Source organism: Galeopterus variegatus, unplaced genomic scaffold (genome assembly GCF_000696425.1).
Source record: "Galeopterus variegatus unplaced genomic scaffold, G_variegatus-3.0.2 Scaffold3022, whole genome shotgun sequence".
NCBI classification, from domain to species: Eukaryota; Metazoa; Chordata; class Mammalia; order Dermoptera; family Cynocephalidae; genus Galeopterus; species Galeopterus variegatus.
In genome coordinates this window covers 150,252-171,800 of record NW_007729133.1, presented here as the reverse complement: position 1 = coordinate 171,800, position 21,549 = coordinate 150,252, and the positions used below count along the sequence as shown (strand labels likewise).

At 34.9% G+C, this 21,549-nt stretch overlaps 1 protein-coding gene across 3 annotated transcripts in view; it reads left to right on the top strand.

The window, feature by feature from the left end:
* CLCN3 (chloride channel, voltage-sensitive 3) overlaps nucleotides 1–21,549 on the top strand; it is an 88,479-nt gene that overhangs the window by 23,240 nt on the left and 43,690 nt on the right. For 2 of the 3 annotated variants that reach the window (XM_008583748.1, XM_008583750.1), the window contains exon 1: nucleotides 17,824–18,207. The exons of the other annotated variant lie outside the window; for it this stretch is intronic. In XM_008583748.1, the coding sequence (XP_008581970.1) occupies nucleotides 18,129–18,207 (79 nt within the window). In that variant the 5' untranslated portion in view covers nucleotides 17,824–18,128. Of the gene's footprint in view, nucleotides 1–17,823; nucleotides 18,208–21,549 lie in introns of those variants that run through there. 3 annotated transcript variants of the gene reach the window in all.

Genomic DNA, 21,549 nt, shown 5'->3' with positions numbered 1-21,549 from the left:
TGTTGCCAGAGTTGTATTCATTAAAGAGAACCATATGTCTCTTGCCTCATTGAAAAGGAAGCACGTGACTGTTCATCAGTACAACTTTATTCTTAGACAGTACTACCTTCACTTGAAGAGAAGTTACTGAGATTGACTGTGGTGAAAACCATAGTCAGCTATATGTTTAAGCAAATTAACTTTCAGCAGTTAATTTATGTTGATAACAGGATTATGCTAATAAGTTTAAAATTTATGCCTTTATATCTGTTTTTATCATGTCTGAAATGTTTATTTGCCACTATCAAGGATCACTCCCAGGTTTCTAAATTATGTATAGACTGAGAAGGAAATGTGAGAGGAACAGGAGAATTGAGAGGGCTCACTTCAAATTGCTTCAATTTTCTGTCCATAGGTAACCTTTTAAAAAACTTTGGAAATACTAAAATGCACATGTAAGGTGTTCTCATTTTTTAAAAATCTTGGGGCATGGGATAACTGGGAATGGAATACAAAGATATTACATAAATTATTGTATTCTGTTTCTCATATATATTGCATCCTGAGCTTCATAACTCAGAAAACCACACAGTATACAAGGCTCAGAGTTGTCCTGTTCAAGGTCTCGTAACCCTACCAATCTCTGCTAAAACTTAACTTACCTTCTGAGCTATTAAAAGAGATTCCAGCGTTTTCATTCAAATAGCTATTGTTAGATTTAGCTTTATTCAAAATGTTTGTATTCATCTCATATCCCTTCTGGGTAGGATGTTCACAAATACTATCTACATGAGAAATTGTAGAAGAAAAGGCCTGGCAGAGTAGATGCAGAGTAACCATGCCAAAAGCTGGCTGGTGATCTACCGGGACACCTCTTAGGATGAGGACACATATCACAGTCCAGGGTCCAGCCCTTAGTCTTGTAGACACAAGGGTTTTAGATCTTGTTAGTAAAACCATAATGCGAACTTATTTATAGTGAGAAATACATTGATATTCTACTTTATTCAAAAATGGGATGTAAAGCAGCTTATAAAGATACACTGAATTCAGTCATTAACATAAGCGTTTGACAAGGATGGAGCAAAGGGAAAACAACTTGAAGTGACATAAAATGTAGAAATGAGACCAATAAAATGTTACCAGTGTACTTTCTAAGGAGAGACTGCAAATTTGCATGTAAATTTTGTAGCAGCAAGTGAATAATGGAACCTGTTTATTAGTTCAATGATTCACAGTATTTATATGAGAAAAATCGAACCAGTTGCTCAGGATAGAGCCCTCACCACGTGTGTTCTGAGCACCCTATTACTGATATTAAGATCATAAATTTCTGAGTGACATTATAACATGGTGATACAGATTGTGTCCCCAAAGTTTTATGTATAATTAACTTAATCCCTGCTGTGACTGTTAAGAGGGTGGGAAATCCTATTTTTGAAAGGTGGGGCTTTGAACAGGTGACTAGATTCTAAGGACCATGCCTAGTGAGTTGATTAGTCATGGTGGTCATGGGCATGGTTCTAAAGACTTTAAAAAGGAGAGTCTCTCTGTGTGCTGCCATTTTGAAATGTGATACCCTGAATTGGTGTAGTCACCACCAGGACAGAGCCCTTACCAGATGTGTTCACTGGAGTTTGGATGGAGAGTCTCTCTGTGTGCTGCCATTTTGAAATGTGATACCCTGAATTGGTGTAGTCACCACTAGGACAGAGCCCTTACCAGATGTGTTCACTGGAGTTTGGATTTCCCAGCCTCCGAAACCCAGTTTCAGGTATTTTGATATAAGCAACAGAAACAGACTGATACATATGGTTACTGTCTAATGTATTAAACACTGATTTTTAGGAGTATGCTTGGAGTAAATAGCAATGATTTTCACAGGGCTTTTATTATAACATCCATCAATATCTCCTCATTGAATCATAAGACCTAATTCCATAAGGTCACTATTATTATAATTTGTAGGCATTGATTATTTATGATGGTCTGGCAGGATTTATAGATGTATTTTAGAGTATCCTGGAATAGATGGACTGTGCATAGTGTTTCAGGAATGTGTATATATATATATATACACACATTTTTTTTTGGGCTGAGGTTTGATATATATGAGATAGCAGTGATTTTAGAGTTAGAACAGAGCTATTTATTGACATTCAGCTAATTTTCTTTAAGAAATAGAATAGCTCAACAAAACATGAGACTGAATAGAAGCCACTAGAAGTACTCTTAATGAAAAGTAAATGCTGTGCCCGTGGTCAGGAGTCTACATTCAAAATAATTTCGTAATAACAACAAAAAAATAATTTTGTATCTACCAGAAGACATAGATAAGGGATTAACGGAAGGTCCCGAATGTGTATTCCACATGACAAAGCCACAGTAATTTTAGCTATGATAAATTTTGAAGGAAGTAGCTACCACAGACATTAAAAAAAGTAAAACAAACAAAAGCAAAGTATTCTCCCAAGTATCCACAAAATGCCTGGCTTTGAGGAATATTTCTTTTTGGTACATCTTTTAAGGTAGCAGTTCCTAGGCTTTTTGTTCTCAAAATCCCTTTCTGCTATTAAAAAATTATTGGGGACCCTAACAAGCTTTTTTTTTTAAATGGGTTATAAAAACAATCAGTGGTTGCCAGAGTTTCAGGGTAGGAGTAAGGGATGAACAGAGTACAGAGAATTTTTATGGCAGCTGAACTATTCTGTATGACACTGTAATGGTGAACACGTGACATTATGCATTTGGCAAAACCCATAGAACTGTACAACACAAACAGGGAAACCTAATGTAAAATTGCGTTGATAATAATAAATCAAACGTACCACACTAATTAATATAACAAATGTACCACACTAATGGGGGTGTGGTTATGGGAGCTGTGTGTTCTTTCTGCTCAATTCCTCTGTAAAACTAAAACTGCCATAAAAATAAAGTCAATTACTTAGAAAAATAAAATTAAAATTAAAAACGAAGTTAAAAACATATATTGGGACCCTATCTTTTTTTTTTTTAATATAGGAAATAGCTATCAATATTTACCATACCAGAAATTAAAACAGAATTTCAAAACTTTATCAATTCATTTAAAAAGAACAGTAATGTAATATTAATAATATTTTAATGAAAAAATAGCTTTATTTTCCAAAATAATGGAAATGGAATGGCATTGTTTCACATTTTTTGGTATTTTTGTATTTTTTATAAATATCTCTAGTGTCTGGCTTAATAGAAGACAGCTGGCTTCTCATATATGCTTCCATGATATGTTGTTTTGGTTGAAATATATAAGAAATATGTAAGAAATTCAGTCTTATACAAATAAATAGTTAGTAAAAGAAGAAGTAATAGCCTTTTCAGATCATTGTGCATATTCTTCTTTGATACTATACCAAAATTTGACAAGTGATAATTTCTTAAAGATTAATTGCATTGTGGAAACCATGTTAATGAGCATCTTGCACTATGTTAAACTAAAATCCATTGGCCTATCTTGTGCTTTGAATGGATCTATTATCCATGTAAGATTTTATAATTTCATGCAGCCAGGGCTGCCATAACAAAGTACCACAGACTGAGTAGCTTAAACAGCAAATTTATTTTCTCACAGTTCTGGGATTGGCAGGGTTGATTTCTTCTGAGGCCTTTCTCTTTGGCTTATAGATGTCCATCTTCTCCCTGGGTCCTCACATGATCTTTCTTCTATGTGTATGTGTGTAATCTTTTCTTCTTTTTATTTTCTTTTTTTTTCCATTTTGGCTTTTTTCGTGACCGGCAATGGGATCGCAACCCTCGGTGTTACGCCTGCACCGCGCTCAACCAGTGAGCGGACAGGTCTCTATATGGGATCCGAACCCTCGGCGGGAGCGCCGCCACGCTCCCAAGCGCCGCACTCTACCGAGTGCGCCACCGGGCCGGCCCTAATCTTTTCTTCTTTTAAGGAGACCGATCATATTGGATTAAGGCACACCTTAATGACCTCATTTAAACTTAATTGCCTCTTCAAAGAGGTAAGTCGGACCTTACCACCAAATACAGTGACATTCTGAGGTTTGGGGGTTAGTTAGGACTTTAGGATATGTTTTGGAAAAACACAATTCATGTCATGATAACTGATCTATGCAGATCTTACTAATGTTCACACTCTTCATTACACAAAATCAAGAAATCACATTTTTTACTGTTGCCGCCAATCCCATCAGAAAAGTTTTTAACTGTTGGGTAGCTGCCTGACTTACAGTGGTGAATACAGGTTTTCCAAAATTTATTTTTTGCTTGAGAGCTTAAATTTTATTATTGGCAACAAATACTGTCAGATGTTTTACAAGTACTTGAAGAAACAGGTTCACTTGATTCCAGTTGAGAAAATATCTGCCATATTCTGAGGTCTAAATAACTAGTGTGTCAGTTGTTCTTTCAAATAAAAATGGTGTTCTGTGAAAAAAGTTTGGCTCACAGCTTAAACACACACATGGGCTTTTCCTCAAGAAGGAACCACGTACAGTAGCATGAGCAAAGTGCTGTGTCCTTCCCATTTTGTCACACAGCATATTTAAAGGATGTATACTCAAGAGTTGCAGTTTAATACAATGAACAATATTTACTTTATTAAGAACATTTGGAAATAAACAGGTTTTTGTTTTCTGCACATGCATGATGATGGAAAATTGGACTTCTAGTACATTTTGCTGCCACTGCTTTGATTTGTGCTAGATGCTAGCCATGTTACTATTGATTTTGTACCATAAATGCAAAGGTCACTATGATGAAAAAGACAAAAATGATGTAGCAGGCTGAACAGTGCCCCCCCAACACACCTAATTCCTGGAACCCGTAAGTATGTTACCTTACATGATAAAAGGGGCTTTCTGGTTGTGATTAAATTAAAGATCTTGAGATGGAAGATTATCCTGGATTATCTGGGTATCCCCAGTGTAATCACAAGAGTCCTTAAAAGAGGGAGGCAGGACGCTGGCTGGTTAGCTCACTTGAAAGAGAGTGGTGCTGGTAATACCAAGGTCATGGGTTTGGATCCCCGTACCAGCCAGCCACCAAAAAAAAAAGGCCATGAGCCAAGGAATGAAGGCAGTCTCTAGATGCTGGAAAAGGCATGGAAAAGTATTGTCTCATGAGGCCTCCAGAAGGAATGCAGCCCTGCTGATACCTTGATCTTAGACTTCTTTTTTTTGTTTGTTTGTTTGGCAGCTGGCCAGCACGGGGATCCAAATCTGTGAGCCTTGGTGTTGTAAGGCTGCACTCTAACCAACTGAGCTAACCAGCCAGCCTGATCTTAGACCTCTGATTTCCAGAACAGTAAGAGAAAAAAATTTATGTGGTTTTATGCCATTAAATTTGTGGTAATTCATTACAGTAGCAATAGGAAACTGATATAAATGTCTTAGTATTATTAAAAATGTTTTTAACCTCACAGACTCCCTGCAGAAGATCTTGGGGATCTCTAGACATTTATGGACCACACCTGACCACACTTTGAGAATTCTGTTTTAAGATAAGCTAGCTGCCAAATGCACACTGAGTAACTGAGTAAGTGACTTGCTATATTGTATTATGAACTGTAAGAGTGCAAGGCTTATATAAAAAAGGTAAAATCTGTATATATACATAATATGCCAATTCTCTTAAAATATTACACACACACACACACACACACACACACACACACACACACACACAAACAGAAAAAGACTTGGAAGGAAATACACCAAAATAGTGGTTTTTCTCTTGGTGATAGAGTTGGGTGCTTTTTATCTTTTTTAATACTTTTCAGTGTTTTTCCAATTGTTAGTAATTTGGCTGCAGTAAATTGCAATCAAACTGAACATAAACTTCTAGGTTACTGTAAGGTATATTTGTTAATGTAGGAGTATGAGACATACTTCATTAATAGTTTTCTAACTTGATTTGTAACTTTTAACTATTTATTCATATGGTAAATGTGCCTTCTTTTGTACTGTTGCCCTGAGCCTTGTAAATGTTAGGTTTGAGCTTGTGCCTGGCTACCATTTCTCCAGGTCTTTGTACATACTTCTTTGCCTAAAATACCAATTATTTTTTGTACTTTGCTTCTAAAATTAGCCCTTAGTCCCTCCAGAAAGCCTTACTTCTTAAGTTGGAGTTAAGGGCCCCTCCCAGGTAGTAAATTATATTACTTGTGTTTGCTTTCTTGACTTTATCCTTAGTTTCTTATTTGTTTATAGCCTGCCCTCCTCCTAAATAAGCCACACATTTTTTTTAGTAAAATTATCCTAGTAATTCCTTTTGGCCTTAAATAATTTATTTTCCTATGTACATAGTTCTGTTTAGAGCTGATTCATTATGTTTTGATTACATGGCTTAAGTATAGAGCAGTCTTATGTTCCTTATTTCCAAACTTAGTGGCAGAGGATATTAGTATATCATGGGCAGTCACATGTGTTTTATCCTCCTTTCTTACAGTGTCTAATATATTGACATGCATACAGTAGAAGCTCATTTAAAGTTTCTAATTTTGTAAAATATTCATCTATTTAACATATTAGCTGGTCATGTTTTGTAGATTTTAGAGTCTTTTTTCTTTATTGAACTAATACGGATATATAGAGAAAAGTTTGGGTTTAACTGAACACTTACAAAGCCAGTAGGATATTCAGTAGAGTAACAGGAACTGTGTTACTTACCTATATTGTTGGCCACCGAAATGGTAGTGTCATCCAGAAGGAAAAAGGGGCAGGATAGAAAGCCAGGAGAAAACTACAGAAGATAATGGCTATATATATATCTAGCCGCCTGATATTAGTCATTGTTATCACTTCTGTTTCTCAATTTTCTTATCTGAAAAATGAAAGGAAAAATATCTGTTATACCTACCCAACTCAGATTAATTTTGAAAACAAATTAAAAAACGTGGTAGAAGAAATGGTGGAAGTGTTGCTCTTATGCCTGAGAGTCCTCTGTGGCAATTTTGGCTTGGGTGCCAAAGTTTAAACTTGTTCATACTTTCTGTACTATCAAACAGATTAGATTATGACATTGAGCTGGATTATCCTGGGTTCATAAAAACCTTAGATGGTTAACTTCAGGATTTAGTAATGTCTTGGATTGCCTTGGAGAAATGGCTTATTCTGGGACTGAGGCAGGGAAGATGCAAGATGACTCTAGAGTGTCTTATAGTACTAGAAGTGTGGAAGTGCTCAAAACACAGAAGGATGGGGGCATGTCAGAGGAACACAGGAACTCACCTGGAAGATCTCCTAATCTAAAACTAGAATAATTTGCTCAACAAAATAATTTAGTATGGATTCTAACCCCAAATATAAAATGAGCCCATATATATCATATAAATGATATGAACTGATTTAAATAAATGATTGAGCAAACAAGAGACAAATCTCCCTTGTAGAAGAATTTCAAATAATTTATGTAAATACTCCATCCTCATGGAGGAGGAGCTTAATTTCTACCTCCTTCTCCCTTCAGTGTGGGCTAGACTTAGTGACTTGCTTCCAAAGAATAGAATAGGGAAAAAAGGGAAAAATAGTAACTTTATAGTGGAGAAACCTGGCAAACACTGTCTTAGCCGAATGATGAACATTAATGTCACCAGTGATGTAATATGGATATCATGTATACTTGATATGTGACAAGAAGAGCACATCACCTTCATGGTATTCTTTCTAAAGACCCAAAACCCCAGTCTAATCACAAGAAAAGCAACAGATAAACTGAGAGACATTTTACAGGATACCTGACCAGTCAAGGTCATGAAAACAAGGAAAGACTGAAAACTGTCAAATACCAAAGGAGTGTAGGGAGACATGATAACTAAATGCAGTGTGGTATCCTGGATTGAAAGCTGGACTAGAAAGAGGCTTTTAATAGAAAAATTGCTGAAATCCAAATAAAGTCTGGAGTTTACTTAATAATAATGTACCACTGTCAGTTTCTTAGTTTTGACAAATGTACTATGAAAATATAAGATGTTAACAGTTGGAGAAACTGAGTGAGAAGTATTCAGGACCTCTAGGTACTATGTTTGCATTTTTTAGATTTTCCATGGTTTTGATTTTGTAAATCTAAAATTATTCCAAAATAAATGTTATTTTTTGGAAAAATGGATTGGAAGGAGTTAACTTAAAAATAATAAAAGAAAAATGTGCTTATTGTAGAAAATATGAATGATAAAAATATAAGATACAAAAATGAAAATCACCCATAATCCTACCACCTAGAGATAACCAATTATTTTGGCATATTTTCTCTAGACTTAATTATATGCATATTCCATTTAGCTAATAATTATTAGGCTCCTTTTTGGGCCAGATACCATGGTAGGTGCATGGGATAGAGCAGTGAACAAGAATGATGTGAATCTTTTATGGAGTTTGCACTCTAATGAGAGAGGGTACTCTTAAAATAGATAATAATCACACAAAAACAATTATAATTGTGACATGGTAAGCGCTCTGAAGGAGAAGTAGGATGTAAGAACATATATGTGGGAGAATTTAAGATGTGTTATTTAAGGTGAGAACTGAAAAACGAGTTTGAGTCAGGCAGGTGAAGGAAGCAAGCGGTGAAATGGAGGTACTGGGAATTGGGTACAGAATGCAGTTGCAGATTGATGGTACAGCTTGTGAGAAAGCCCTCAGTAGAAAGGAACTTGGAGCTTCCGAGAAACAATGGCTGGAGTGTAGAGAATGAGAGCTAGAAAGGGAGGGTCTAAGGCTGAAGAGGTAGTTAAGCAAGATCTAAATTGTTCATGTTAAGGTTTTGGCACTTTTTCCTGAAAGTAGTGGGAAACCATTGAATAGTTTTTAAAGTAAGGGAATGATATGATCAGCTGCTGAATGGCCAAATAGATTGGTAGGTGGTGAGAGCATGGAGGTAAATGTAGTACTTCAGAAGAGAGATGATGGTGTCTAGGACTAGCATAGTAACAGGTGCAGAGAAGACAGATTCAAAATAGATTTAGGGGTTAAAATCAGCCAGACATGGTGATTGTTTGGATGTGGGGTGAGGTGGTAGAAGGGAGAGGAAATTGTTCTATATTTCTAACATATGCAGATGGTAGTACCATTTATAAGGTGGCAAGTTTTTCATTTAATATTAAAAACATTGCCTTATGGTACAAAAGCTTATTAATCATTTTTAATGGTTGCATAATATTTGAATACACAAATATATTCTAAATCCTAGAAATAAAACTACTATGAGGAAGGCAGTTTTAACATCTGTCAATGTGTAGTGAACATAGTATTTTGAAAATTGATGGTAGAAATGCTGCTAAAAATATAAAGGCTAAATGCTGTTGAGACAGTTGGAATGGGTTGCTTTCTGTGAATAAGAATAATGAAAGCTGGCCGGTTAGCTCAGTTGGTTAGAGCGTGGTTCTGATAACACCAAGGTCCAGGGCCAAGGTTCAATCCCTGTACTGGACAGCTGCCAAAAAAAAAAAAAAAATAGTAATGAAACTCCTTGATATGAACTATTGGTAAACAACATTAATAAGATAATCCAAGAGTAGTTTTTTAGTAAACCTAGTATTCTTGTATGTGGATTTATAAGCAAAAATAAATTTCTGATAGTATAAAGTTGTGACAGAGCTCAGAAATCCAAGAAAAGTATTCTGAGTTAGAATAATTTAACTTTACAGCATTTCAAAGGTTATGATTGTGCATGTTGTCTTCAGTAGATAACAAGTTGATTTTAGTTTTATTGTTTTATCTGGCATCTACTAATAACTTTGGTGGAATTGTAATGAGTGAGACATTTGGCTCTAAAGTTGAATTTGGTAACATGAACTTAAGCCTTTTAGAAAGCATGAAATGATTACATTGTGAACCTTTGGTAAAGGGTTTTTTAGACATTCTTGAAATGAAGTTAACACAGCACTATGTCTACCATTTAATGGCTGTCTAAAGGGAAAAGGTCAAAACTTTCAAATGGCCTACTCAGAATTATTTTTAGAAATAAATAAACAAATAATTCTAAAGTTCATCTGATACTTATTCTAAGCAAGGTCATGTTCTTAATACATTTGACACCCTTCATGTTCTGTTGCCAACTACCTTGTAAACACTAACTAACTAGAAAAAAGAACTTGGTATTAATAAACTGGCACCTTGATAAAGTTAATCTAAGATACCAATGGAAAGCCAATCAAGTACTGGATGGATATAATTGGAAAGGTCATTGGAAAGAAAAGAATTTAATTTTTATATAATACTATAATATACATTTTTATTAATGTTATAAATACAGACCCTGGTAATTTGTACCCAAAATATCACTTGTAAATAGTGTCATTGTTCCGCAAAAAAAATTAAAATTAAAATTAAAAAGGTCCAAAGAAGCTTAACTAAAATGATTAAGTCAGTGAATTTTGTTGGACATCTACTCTTCACTCTACCTCTTTCACCCTAATGTCTTGATGTAATGAATTAACTTTTCTCCTGTGCCTGTGGAATATTACCTGTGAACTGTCCTTGGGAGAATTGAGAAAATAGTCAAATCATATTTTGTGTTGTGTTTTAATTAAAAATTTCAGTTGAAAAAGGCTGTAGTAGTTATGGGTTAAACCTGTAAAATCATAAGCTGAAGTAAATACATAAAGTCACAGGGAGTATATGGACCTGTTTAAACAGTTCCAAAATACTAACATTTAGAGGAAATTCCTTGGAATAAGCAGTGCTTAGAATAAATGAAAGTCAATGTTGATACTTATGAACCTTGCTATGTGTAACTGTTGAGACTGTAAATAAGATTAAATAGAGGGGCTTAGGTGGGGATAAAAAAAGAGAAGAAATCTACATTAGATGTTAGTAGAATTAGAGATATTTAAGATAAATTTCTAACTCAAAGACTTTTGAATTGTGATATAATAACACTCACCAAAAAATGCATAACAGATATACCTGAAACAGAGGGCAAAGCAAATGGAACTGAAACAGTAATTAAGGAACTATTTGAAGAAAATGTTCTGGAATTAAAGAACACTAGATCTAAGGGATGGAAAAAGTACACAGGATAGCTTTAAAATTTGATGAAAAGGAAGGAACACTTAGACATATTCTCATGACATTTTTATTCTTCAAGGATAAAGAAAAAAATTCTGCAAGTATCTAGACAGAGAAAGAAAGTTAACCAAAAAGGGCAAAAGTCAGGCTGACCTCAGATTTTTCTCTTGCAACTCTAAATGCCAGAAGACAATGGAGCAACGTCTACAGAGTTTTAAGGGAAAATAATTTTGAACCAAGACTTGTGTACCTTGCCAAGTTTTCATTTCTGTACAAAGGCAACTGGAAGATACTCTCAAATATGCAGAGGTTAAGAAAGTATGTCAACCAAGAACCCTCCCTGAAAAGTTTGCTGACTGATTTACTACAGCAGAGAACATGGACAAAAGTAACTCAAGAGTAGGGAGGCAATTGTACGAAAGAATTAATATTGTTTTTCAGTTAGCCTTGAGCTGCAAACTTGCCATGAGACATATACTGTCCAGATCCGGAGAAATCAAAGAAGACATCAATAAAGCTATGTTGATTCCACCGTGAAGCACATCAAAATACAGCAGCACCCTAAGATAACATCAAGGATAGGAGCATTCCCACATCCCTCCCCCCCCCCCTTTTTTTTTTTTTTTTTGTTCTTTTTGTGACCGGCCACACCGCGCTCAGCCAGTGAGTGCACCGGCCATCCCTATATAGGATCCGAACCCGCGGCGGGAGTGCTGCTGCGCTCCCAGCGCCACACTCTCCCGAGTGCCCCATGGGCTCGGCCCTCAACCCCCCTTTTAAAAAAATCCTTAGTAAGTCTGAGTCTTTGAGATGGTTTTAGTCTGGCCATTCTCCTTCATGTTTACTGGGAAGATGGTTTTAGTCTGGCCATCTTTGGGTTTTCTAGAGAGATGGCTTACTTAACGTCTCTTCTAAGGTCACTGGTATTCCTGAATAAAAGCTGACTTTGGGGCCGGCCCGTGGCTCACTCGGGAGAGTGCGGTGCTGATAGCACCAAGGCCACGGGTTCGGATCCCGTATACAGATGGCCGGTTTGCTCACTGGGTGAGCGTGGTGCTGACAACACCAAGTCAGGGGTTAAGATCCCCTTACCGGTCATCTTTAAAAAAAAAAAAAAAAAAAAAAAAAGCTGACTTTGTATTCCACCAGAAAAAAAAATGCATAAAACATTTTTAATGAGTTTAATGAGTCAGTACAAAGCAAGCATCTTTACAGCCTACCCAGGTTATGAAAATAATCATATTCCAGAAGCTTCCTGCATGTAACTTCCTGATCACAGCTCCTTCATGTTCCTCTAGAGATAAATACTGTTTTCTGTCTTAACACTTTCTTGCTTTACTTTATGGTTTGATCACCTAAGTATACATCCTTAAGCATATAATTAAGTATTGCCTGTTTTTGAAGGTGAAATAAATGGGATCATATAGTATTTATGTCTTTGTTTCTTGCTTTTATTCAAGGTGATCTTTAAGAATCATGTTGTTGCAGGTAGTAGCTGTTTGTGATGCTGCTCTAAACTATATCATTCTTTTTCATATACTACAATTTACCTATTCATTTTATTTTTGATGGAGCTTTAAGAACTTTAACAATTTTTGGTGTTTACAAACAGTACTACTTTGAATATTATGCGTGTATATGTGCGTACACAAATTTCATTTGTCCTAGATGTGAACTTGTTGGGCCATAAGTTATGTTTTCCACAGTGGTGTGCCAATGTACACTCAATCAGGAATGTATGAGAGCTTCCATTCCTCCACATTCACGAATGACTTGATAATTTCAGACTTAATTTTGTCAGTCTGCTAGATATGTATGGATTCTGATTGTGGTTTTAATTTGCATTTTCTTGGTGGCCAGGGGTTGAGCATCTTTTCATGCTTATTAGCTATTTGGAAATCTTTTTTGAAGTATCTGTTCAGGTCATTTGTCCAATTTTCTATTGGGATATCTGTCTTCTTAAAGATTTGTAGAAGTTCTTTATTTCCTAGACACAAAGTTTTGTTGGGTTGCATGTGTTAGGATGCATATAACCAGTTGTCGCAGCATCAGTTACTGAGAAAATCATTTTTTTTACCCATTCTCGTACAGTGCCACCTCTTATATATCTTAAGGGTCCATATATAGGAAGGTCTATTTCTAGACTCCATATTTTGTACTATTGATTGATTTTTTTGTCCTTATAAAGATTATTTCTGTCTTTTTCTCTTCCTCTTCTCCCTTCCCTCCCCTTCTTCCTCTCCTCCTTCTTCCCCTTCCCTTCTCATTAATCTGTCTCACTGTAGATTTATCATTTGTTAGTCTTTCCAGTGTTTTGCCTTTGTTGCTTGAAGAGGGATTGTTTAGGCATCAAAATATATTGCCTATTTTTGGTTCTGATTTTGAAAAAGTGGTCATCGTGTGATGTTTGTGAAAGAAAATTCTTCGTGTTTTTAATCCTGTGATGTTATTTGGATAACCAGGCAGCCGTGCAGAGAACTAAAATTTCTTATGTTTATGAAATATGAATATTGCAAAACCATTTTGTTTTTTCAATTTATTTTCTGGCTTGTCATTTTTTAGAATTCCCATCGCTTTCTTTAATGCTGCAATGACTTTGCAGCTCCTATGTAGCTTGAATTGATTGTTCTCCTTGAAAGCTTTGCTGTCTTTTTTTTTTTTTTCTGAGCCTTTTTCTTAGGGAGAAGGACTGACAATGCAAGTTATAGTGCCACTTCTAGTAGTAATGTATTTAGTTTGAGGAGTAAAGGATGTAATTTTTTTATTAATGTTTATCCCATACAAGTGATTTTATTTATAAGCATTTTAAAAAAAATCTTCTTGTTATAAAAAAATTTAAAACATGAAGTAGTATAGAGAAGAGTATTATGTACCTTCTTATCCTCATCACTTAGCTGAAATAATTATCAACTCATGGCCAATTTTGCTTCAGTTCTACTCCCTCCCTGATTATTTTGAAGTAAATCTAAAACATATTTTATATAGGTAGGTAGATATGCATATATATTTCATTATGTATATCTAAAAGATCAAGATTCTTTTAAAGGTCATAATCACATCTAAAACATTAATAATTTCTTAAAATCATATATCTTGTATTTCACATTTTCATAATTGTGTCATTAAAAATGTACATCAGAATTGATTGATAATACCTTTTTTTGTTTGTTTCTTTGTTTTTGTTCTTTTTTTTTTTTTGGTGGTGATTGGCTGGTTCAGGGGTTGAACCCTGGACTTTTTTGCTATCAGCACTATGCTCCAATTAACTGAGCTAACCAGACATCCCTGACTGATATCTTTTAAGACTTTTTTTTTTAATTCTATAGGTTCCCCTCTCCCCCTTTTTTCTTATATTGGTTTTTTTTTTTTTTTCACTTTTGACCAGACATCCCTGACTGATATCTTTTAAGACTTTTTTTTTTAATTCTATAGGTTCCCCTCTTCCCCTTTTTTCTTATATTGGTTTTTTTTTTTTTTTTCACTTTTGGTCTTTTTTCGTGACCGGCAACGGATCGCAACCCTCAGTGTCGCGCCCGTACTGGACCGGGACCGGCAATGGGATCGCAGCCCTCGGTGTTGCGCCCGCACCTCGCTCAGCCGGTGAGCGGCCGGTCTGTATGTGGGATCTGAACCCTTGGCAGCTCAGCCAGTGAGCGGCCGGTCTGTATGTGGGATCTGAACCCTTGGCAGGAGCGCCACCACACTTCCCAAGCGGTGCACTGTAGCAGTGCGCCACCGGGCCGGCCCCTTATATTGGTTTTTTGAAGAAATCAACAATTTGTTTACTAGTTTGTGTTTTCATGATTGCATTCCTGAACTATCATTTAACATGTTTCCCTGTTCCTGTATTTTCTGTAAATTGGCAGTTAGATCTAAAGGCAAAAAAACTTTTTTTTGTTTTTGTTTTTAAATTTAAGTACTTCTTTTTTCTTTTTTTTTTTTTTGCAGCTGGTCGGTACCTTTGATGTTGGTGTTATAAAACACCAGGCTCTAACCAATTGAGCTAACCAGTTGGCCTTAAATTTAAGTACTTCTAATATTGCAGATTTCTTGAATCATTACTGTTATAACGGGCTTAAAAGTTGAACTGTTATGATACTGTTGCTATCTATTCTGCCTCTCTGGTTTATAGATGTGGCAACACATCTCAGAGAAGTTGTGATTTATCCAGAATCCCACATCAAGTTGAGCTTCGAATCTAGAGTGCATTTGAAAGTAGAAATATCCTCCCCTTCTGAATTTTTAAGACCTTATGCATGCTACAACTTTAGTGTTTTTGGTTCTTCAAAGGTTCCATCCTGAGCACTTTGCCAGAGCCATGCATAGGAATTCTTGAAATTTTTTTTTTTTTTTTTTTTTTTTGCTCTCTTTATACTTCAGCCCCACCCTATATTGTAATTCAGTTTATTAGCCTGGTAATACCTAATTTGTGTCAAAGTCCTTTTTTGCCACACCTTCCAATCTACTGTGTCCTTTTCTAAGGTATAATTGGAAAGCATTTGGCCTGAGTATGATTCTTTAAGAGGAAATGGCAGCTATGGGCCTCATAAGTGTGAGAGATTTGTTTACTTCTGAAATTTAAAAATTTTTCACATTTATTATTACAAAAGCAATATATTTGTTTAAAATAATTAAAATGATGCGTAACTATATTATATAAGATACACACAGAATGCACCTGTCTCCACATCAACCTCATTTCTCAGTGATAACAATTATTAAGTTTGATGGTCTCATTCTAAACTTAACTCTATACAAATACAATTTTATATATTATATGTTATACACAGTTTTTGGTCTTTAAAAATAATTAGTTATGGCTACAAAATCTTTACTTGTGCAGCATTGACGATATATTTTATAGGGAGGATATTCTTTTTTCCGTTTCATTTTCAGTCTTTATGACCAAGTTGTAGGTCAGGAAAAACAAGTTGAGAGAGTGCCTACAGATACCAGGAAAACTTGTGGATAGATTTTCATTTTATGTAAAAAGGCATGCTAGAACATAAATAGTATTATAACAACTAAGTTAGTTATAAATGCCATATAATATATTTTTAGAAAATCTTATGGTAGTAGAACATACCAAAGAACTACAAATGACCAAATTTATATTGAGCTAATTCAGTAAAGTTAGTTCACATAAATAGTATTATAACAACTAAGTTAGTTATAAATGCCATATAATATATTTTTAGAAAAATCTTATGGTAGTAGAACATACCAAAGAACTACAAATGACCAAATTTATATTGAGCTAATTCAGTAAAGTTAGTTCTTTTTTTTTTTTTTTTCAAAGATGACCGGTAAGGGAATCTTAACCCTTGGCACCACCCTTGAGCACCACGCTCAACCAGCGAGCTAATCGGCCATCCCTATATAGGATCTGAACCTGTGGCCTTGGTGTTATCAGCACCGTACTCTCCCGAGTGAGCCATGGGCCGGCCCAGTAAAGTTAGTTTTTTGTCAAAGCTTTCCTTGTTTAAAAAAATTCTTTCCAAGAAAATTTGAAAAATACAGAAAACAGAAAAAAATTACCCACTGTTCTATGATAAATGTTAATAGCTACAATCAGGATTAGATAGAGTATTCTATGGCAGTAATTCTACTTTATATTCCTTTCCTGGAACCCTGTCTCTTAAATGCTGGGTAGGATTTTGTAAGAACCTCTGTTTATCAGAGGTTCAAACTTTTTGAAATATAGAAACTTGATTTAACTTATGCAATAAGAAAAAAGACCCCAAATAAATAAAATGTATTAGACAAATTAATAGAATTTCTCTTCTCCCTTCATTGCCCTGTGAATTCTCTCTCTCTTTCCTTTCCTCACCTCCAGTTTAAATATAAGTACTTTGAGTTGGTATGGACCTTAGAGTTTGTGTCATTCAATAGTGAGGAAGACAAATTTCACAGAATTCCTGAGTTCTGTGGAGTTGCTTCTAGTGAATGGCATCTTTTTATTTAGTGGCACTACGTAACATAGGCATTGCAGGAGGAGAATCTTCTAATCTACAGTAATCACCCTAGAGGTAGTGGTAAAATTTTGAACTCTGATCTTAAATGAGCATCAGTTTTTTTGTTTTGTTTTGTTGTTTGGAATGACAGTTTTAAACAAAAAGAATTGCTTTATTTCTGAATTTCATAAGAACTTCTAGCAAAGCAACAATTGGAGTACCTAACTTTGAGACACATTCTACTAAAAGCCTTTTTTTAAAGGATCAAATCTTTGTGAGATAGGAAAAATAGGAAGGTAGATGAGATAGTAAAATCTCCTGCTCAGTCCATTTCTTTTTGCATAGTTTCCACACACAATAGTTAAGTTACTTAGTATGTTGATAAGTTTTCTTTCTCCTCAAAAGCTAGAATGTCTTACTAGCTAGTTCCTTGAAGGAAGGAAACGAGGCTGCTGGAAGGGATTAGTGAGATAAAACACTATTCAACTCTTCAGTTATTCAGCCTTTTAATCCTCAGTAGAAGGCTGCTGTACATTTTACATACTAATAGACTTAAAACCTTTTGAGAAACCTTTGATATATTTTAGGTTTTTTTTATTATGACTCACATGACATTACAGTATAAAATTAGCACATTTATAATTATAAAAGCTCACAACTGTGTTAGAGTGTTACTCCCACTTTTCTACATTAGAAATGAAAAAAAGCAATGTCTACATCCAGGATTTCCTTTTTACATATCTGTATTAAACACTTTGTACCCCTTTTATTTATTTTAAAATTGAAAAGAAATAATGTTTCTTTTGTCTTATTGTATTTGCCACTGGTACTATATAGAAGCTTTATTGTGAGTGCTTTAAAATTCTCAAACCAGTTTTGTCTGTTATACTTGGAGCTTAGTCATCATCATACGTAGCAGGACCTGATTAAGAAGGCTGTTCTGCCTCTAAGCCTTGCTAGATTGTAGCCACTAGCAACCAGGCTGCAATAATTTCCCTTTGATGACATCATCCACTGTGGAAGAACCCAGTCGCTTCAGCGAGTCGAACTACAGTTCTACCCCTCATCAAATATGGCATCTCCCTTGCCTGCTGCAGCAGGAGTGGAAGAAATGCCACTGTCTTTTTAAACTAGCAAGCTTTTCTTTTTCTTTTTCTTCTTTTTAAAAATTCTAATCATGGATGCTTCTTCCGATCCTTATTTGCCTTATGACGGGGGAGGAGACAATATTCCCCTGAGGGAATTACATAAAAGAGGTAATACCATCCCCTTGCTATGAATCCTCTTTGGTATGTTTTGCATGCGGCTGGGCGGTTCTCTAGTTTAAACAGGTTTGTCCTTTAAATACTGCATTATGTTGTTTAGTTAACCTTGGTTGTTAGTAAGGGGAAAATGCAACCTTCCGAATGGTTCAGTAGTCGTCCCTGATTGTTTTCTCTGTGCAGATTAGTACTGCTTCAGATCACATCGGGCTCCGACTCCATCTTCCATGTGAAAATCCTCTTTCTGTTTAGCTACGAAAATGAATTAATCCGCTTTTACAGCTCACTAAAGTCGTGTTGGTTGGCACCTAAAAAGTGATGGTTTTGTTCCTTCAGAAAACTTGTTTCCTTTAATTTACACAGAAAAATCAAGTGTTGTCTGTGTGCCATTATATTTCAGCTGCTGCCAACTACCATGTAGATTTTACACCACAAAGTAAATATATAGTAAAAGCTCTACCTACCTTTTAGAACATTTAAAAATGGCTGTAAAGATGAACAAATTTTTTTTTTTTGGAATCTTTCTAGCCATGAACAAATTTTTATATTAATAACTTTTCATTTAATATGTATTTCAGTTGATTAACATACTACAGTGTCTTCCACAGGTATCATGTAAAATTCGATATGATAAAACACATTTAGGGTGCTTTTTACATTAGGAAAAATAATGGTCAATAGTTTGTGAAAAATGTACCCAGCATTCATGTAAATCTTTTGGCAGGCACTGCCTCTGTCTCCTTAAAAAGAATTGCGTGTTAATTAAACTGCCTTTTTTTTTCATTGTTCTTAAATTGATTATTCTAAAAATAGACTGGTTGACATATGTTCTAGAAAAAATTGAATTTCAAGGAAAATTTCTTAACTAGGTTACTTCATTTATGAGCCATATTAGTTTGATTTACTGCATGGTATTATAAACTTACTTTATGGTTTAACCCAAACTTTTTATTTGTGTAGTAAATAAGGAAGTCATGGTTTTCTTGGGTGTATTTAGCCTGTTTTATTTAAAATATACTTTGTATTCTGCTAACACTTTAAAAAAAAATTAAGTTCCATTAGAATCTAAAAATTATTGTAACAAATACTGTTGCATTGGGTCTGCTAGAGTCTATTTTAGGCTCTGACAGTTGTAACATTATTCTGTAGTATTCGGTAGTTAGTAAAAACTTGCTTTACATTTGGAGAAAAACTAAATAAAGATCATATTACATATGTTGCACTTTCTCTTAGAATTGCCTTCTTAATAAAGTTATATAATATATATATATATGTTAGAACATTTGGGGAAATATCTAAAAGCATAAAGAAGAAAGTAATTTCTCATAATCCCACCACCCAGAAAATGTGCTTTTTTTTTTTTTAATTCTTAATGTGGTGATTATAAGTTCTCCTTTTTCCTGTGTTCCCATCATCAGTTTTCTGGTAAGGATTTCTTTAAACAGGAAGCAAAGTGAATGGATACTGACGGTTCAAGTGTCACATTATTTGCTAATCAGTAATTGAACTATAAAACAAGATAGGCTGTGTTTTCTCTGAGTTATTGCAACATCAGTTTATTAATGTTGATAAACCAGAAGTCCTGGCTTGAGAAATTTAAATTCACTGTGTGAAGCTTAACAGTCTTTGACAGAACTAACTTACATACTCTGTCTCTGTGTAAAATATGCAATTAATAATAAGCCAAAATGTATGTGAGAGTAGGCATGGTTATGATATTACTAAAATATAAGCTTTTTATTCCTATCAGACTTTTCATAAATAATGTTTTAGGAATCTTGCTTGAGGTCTAAATCAGTTCCACTCTTGGCAGCCCAAATAGGTTCCTTATCCCTTGATCCCTTAATAAGACATTATTATTGTAAATGAATGTTATTTGAAACTAACATTGTGCATTTGTCATACAGATCAGTCAGTTATTAGGCTTGTTTGACTGTACTGTGTTACCTAAAACATACAGTAATATCACGGTGTCTATGAGTAAGAGATTGTTTTGCAAAATTTATGGCCCATTGTAGCCAGGGTGAACACAGAGGAACTAGTGATATGGAGATAGGCGGCTAACATAAATCAAAAAAACTGAATCAGCTTCCCTGTGAGGACAAAACTTACAATGATAAGAAATGGATCTTCAGTCTGAAAAGAGTGAAGAGGCAAATAATCAATGTATAAATTTGTGAAGGACTGCTTCCTGGTCACCAGATTAAAATAATTTTTTTTTGGTTAGAGCATGGTGTTATAACACCAAAGTCAAGAGTTGGGATCCTCATACTGGCCAGACCTCTCCCACCCCCCTGCCCCCCAAAATTGTGAAGGATATTGATTTAAAAAAAAGTAAACATGGATCTGTTTACCTGAGTGTTAAGAGCTAGAGATTACCTTCATTGAGTAAATTAAACTTAATACTATTTTTGAAGGTGATGTGGTAAATAATGAAGCTTATTACTTAAGTGAATAATATAGAGCCTAGACATATAAATAGATTCAAAACAGAATTAGTTAACGTATTGTTGATAAATTAGAAATTAAGATGACATTTTAGATAGCCATCTTTGGGGGGCTTTCTAAACAATCATGCTCTCTCATAGAATGCCTCCTTTTTTATCAGGGAAGAAAAAAATCAGACTTGTTTTGTTTGGACTGTTAGTTTTACACTTTAACTTTCTCCTTAATTTGTTCATGAAGTTTAAGTAGTTTTGGGGGTTGCATTCTTTTCTTCTACTGTGCCCTTATAATGAATTTGATCTTTTGGGCCTTGAGCCTTCATTTACTCCATGAGGGACCTTTAAAAATTATTTGAATACTAGTTGTTTCATTCAAAGTATTTATTGAGCTCTTGTGTGTATATAAAGTGGTACTAGGTGCTGTGAGGAATGACAGTGATAGTAATAGTAATGTTAATAATAGCTAATACTTAATAGAACTTACTGTTTGCTAGATACTGTTCTAAGTGCTTTATGTGTATCAAATCATTTTTATCCTCATCATAGCCTTGTGAAGTAGGTACTGTTATAATCTCCATTTTCTAGCTGACAAAACTGAGATAAAGAAATGTTAAGGAAAAGTCAGGATTTAATCCATTTATTTGGCTCATGCTCTAATCATAAGGAGATATTGTTTTTCACTATGTGTATCTGTGTAATAACTTGTGTTTTAAGTCTGGTAGGGGCATAATAAGGCTTCTCAAGTGTCAAAACAAAGAAACAAAACCCCAAGGAAGTTAATAAATTTCCGGTGGATAGTATAGAATGCATGTTCTGTGGGGCTTTAGGTGGTAGAAGAGATCAGCCTCCTTTTTTTTTTTTTTTTTTTTCCTTTTTGTCTTTTTTACTGACC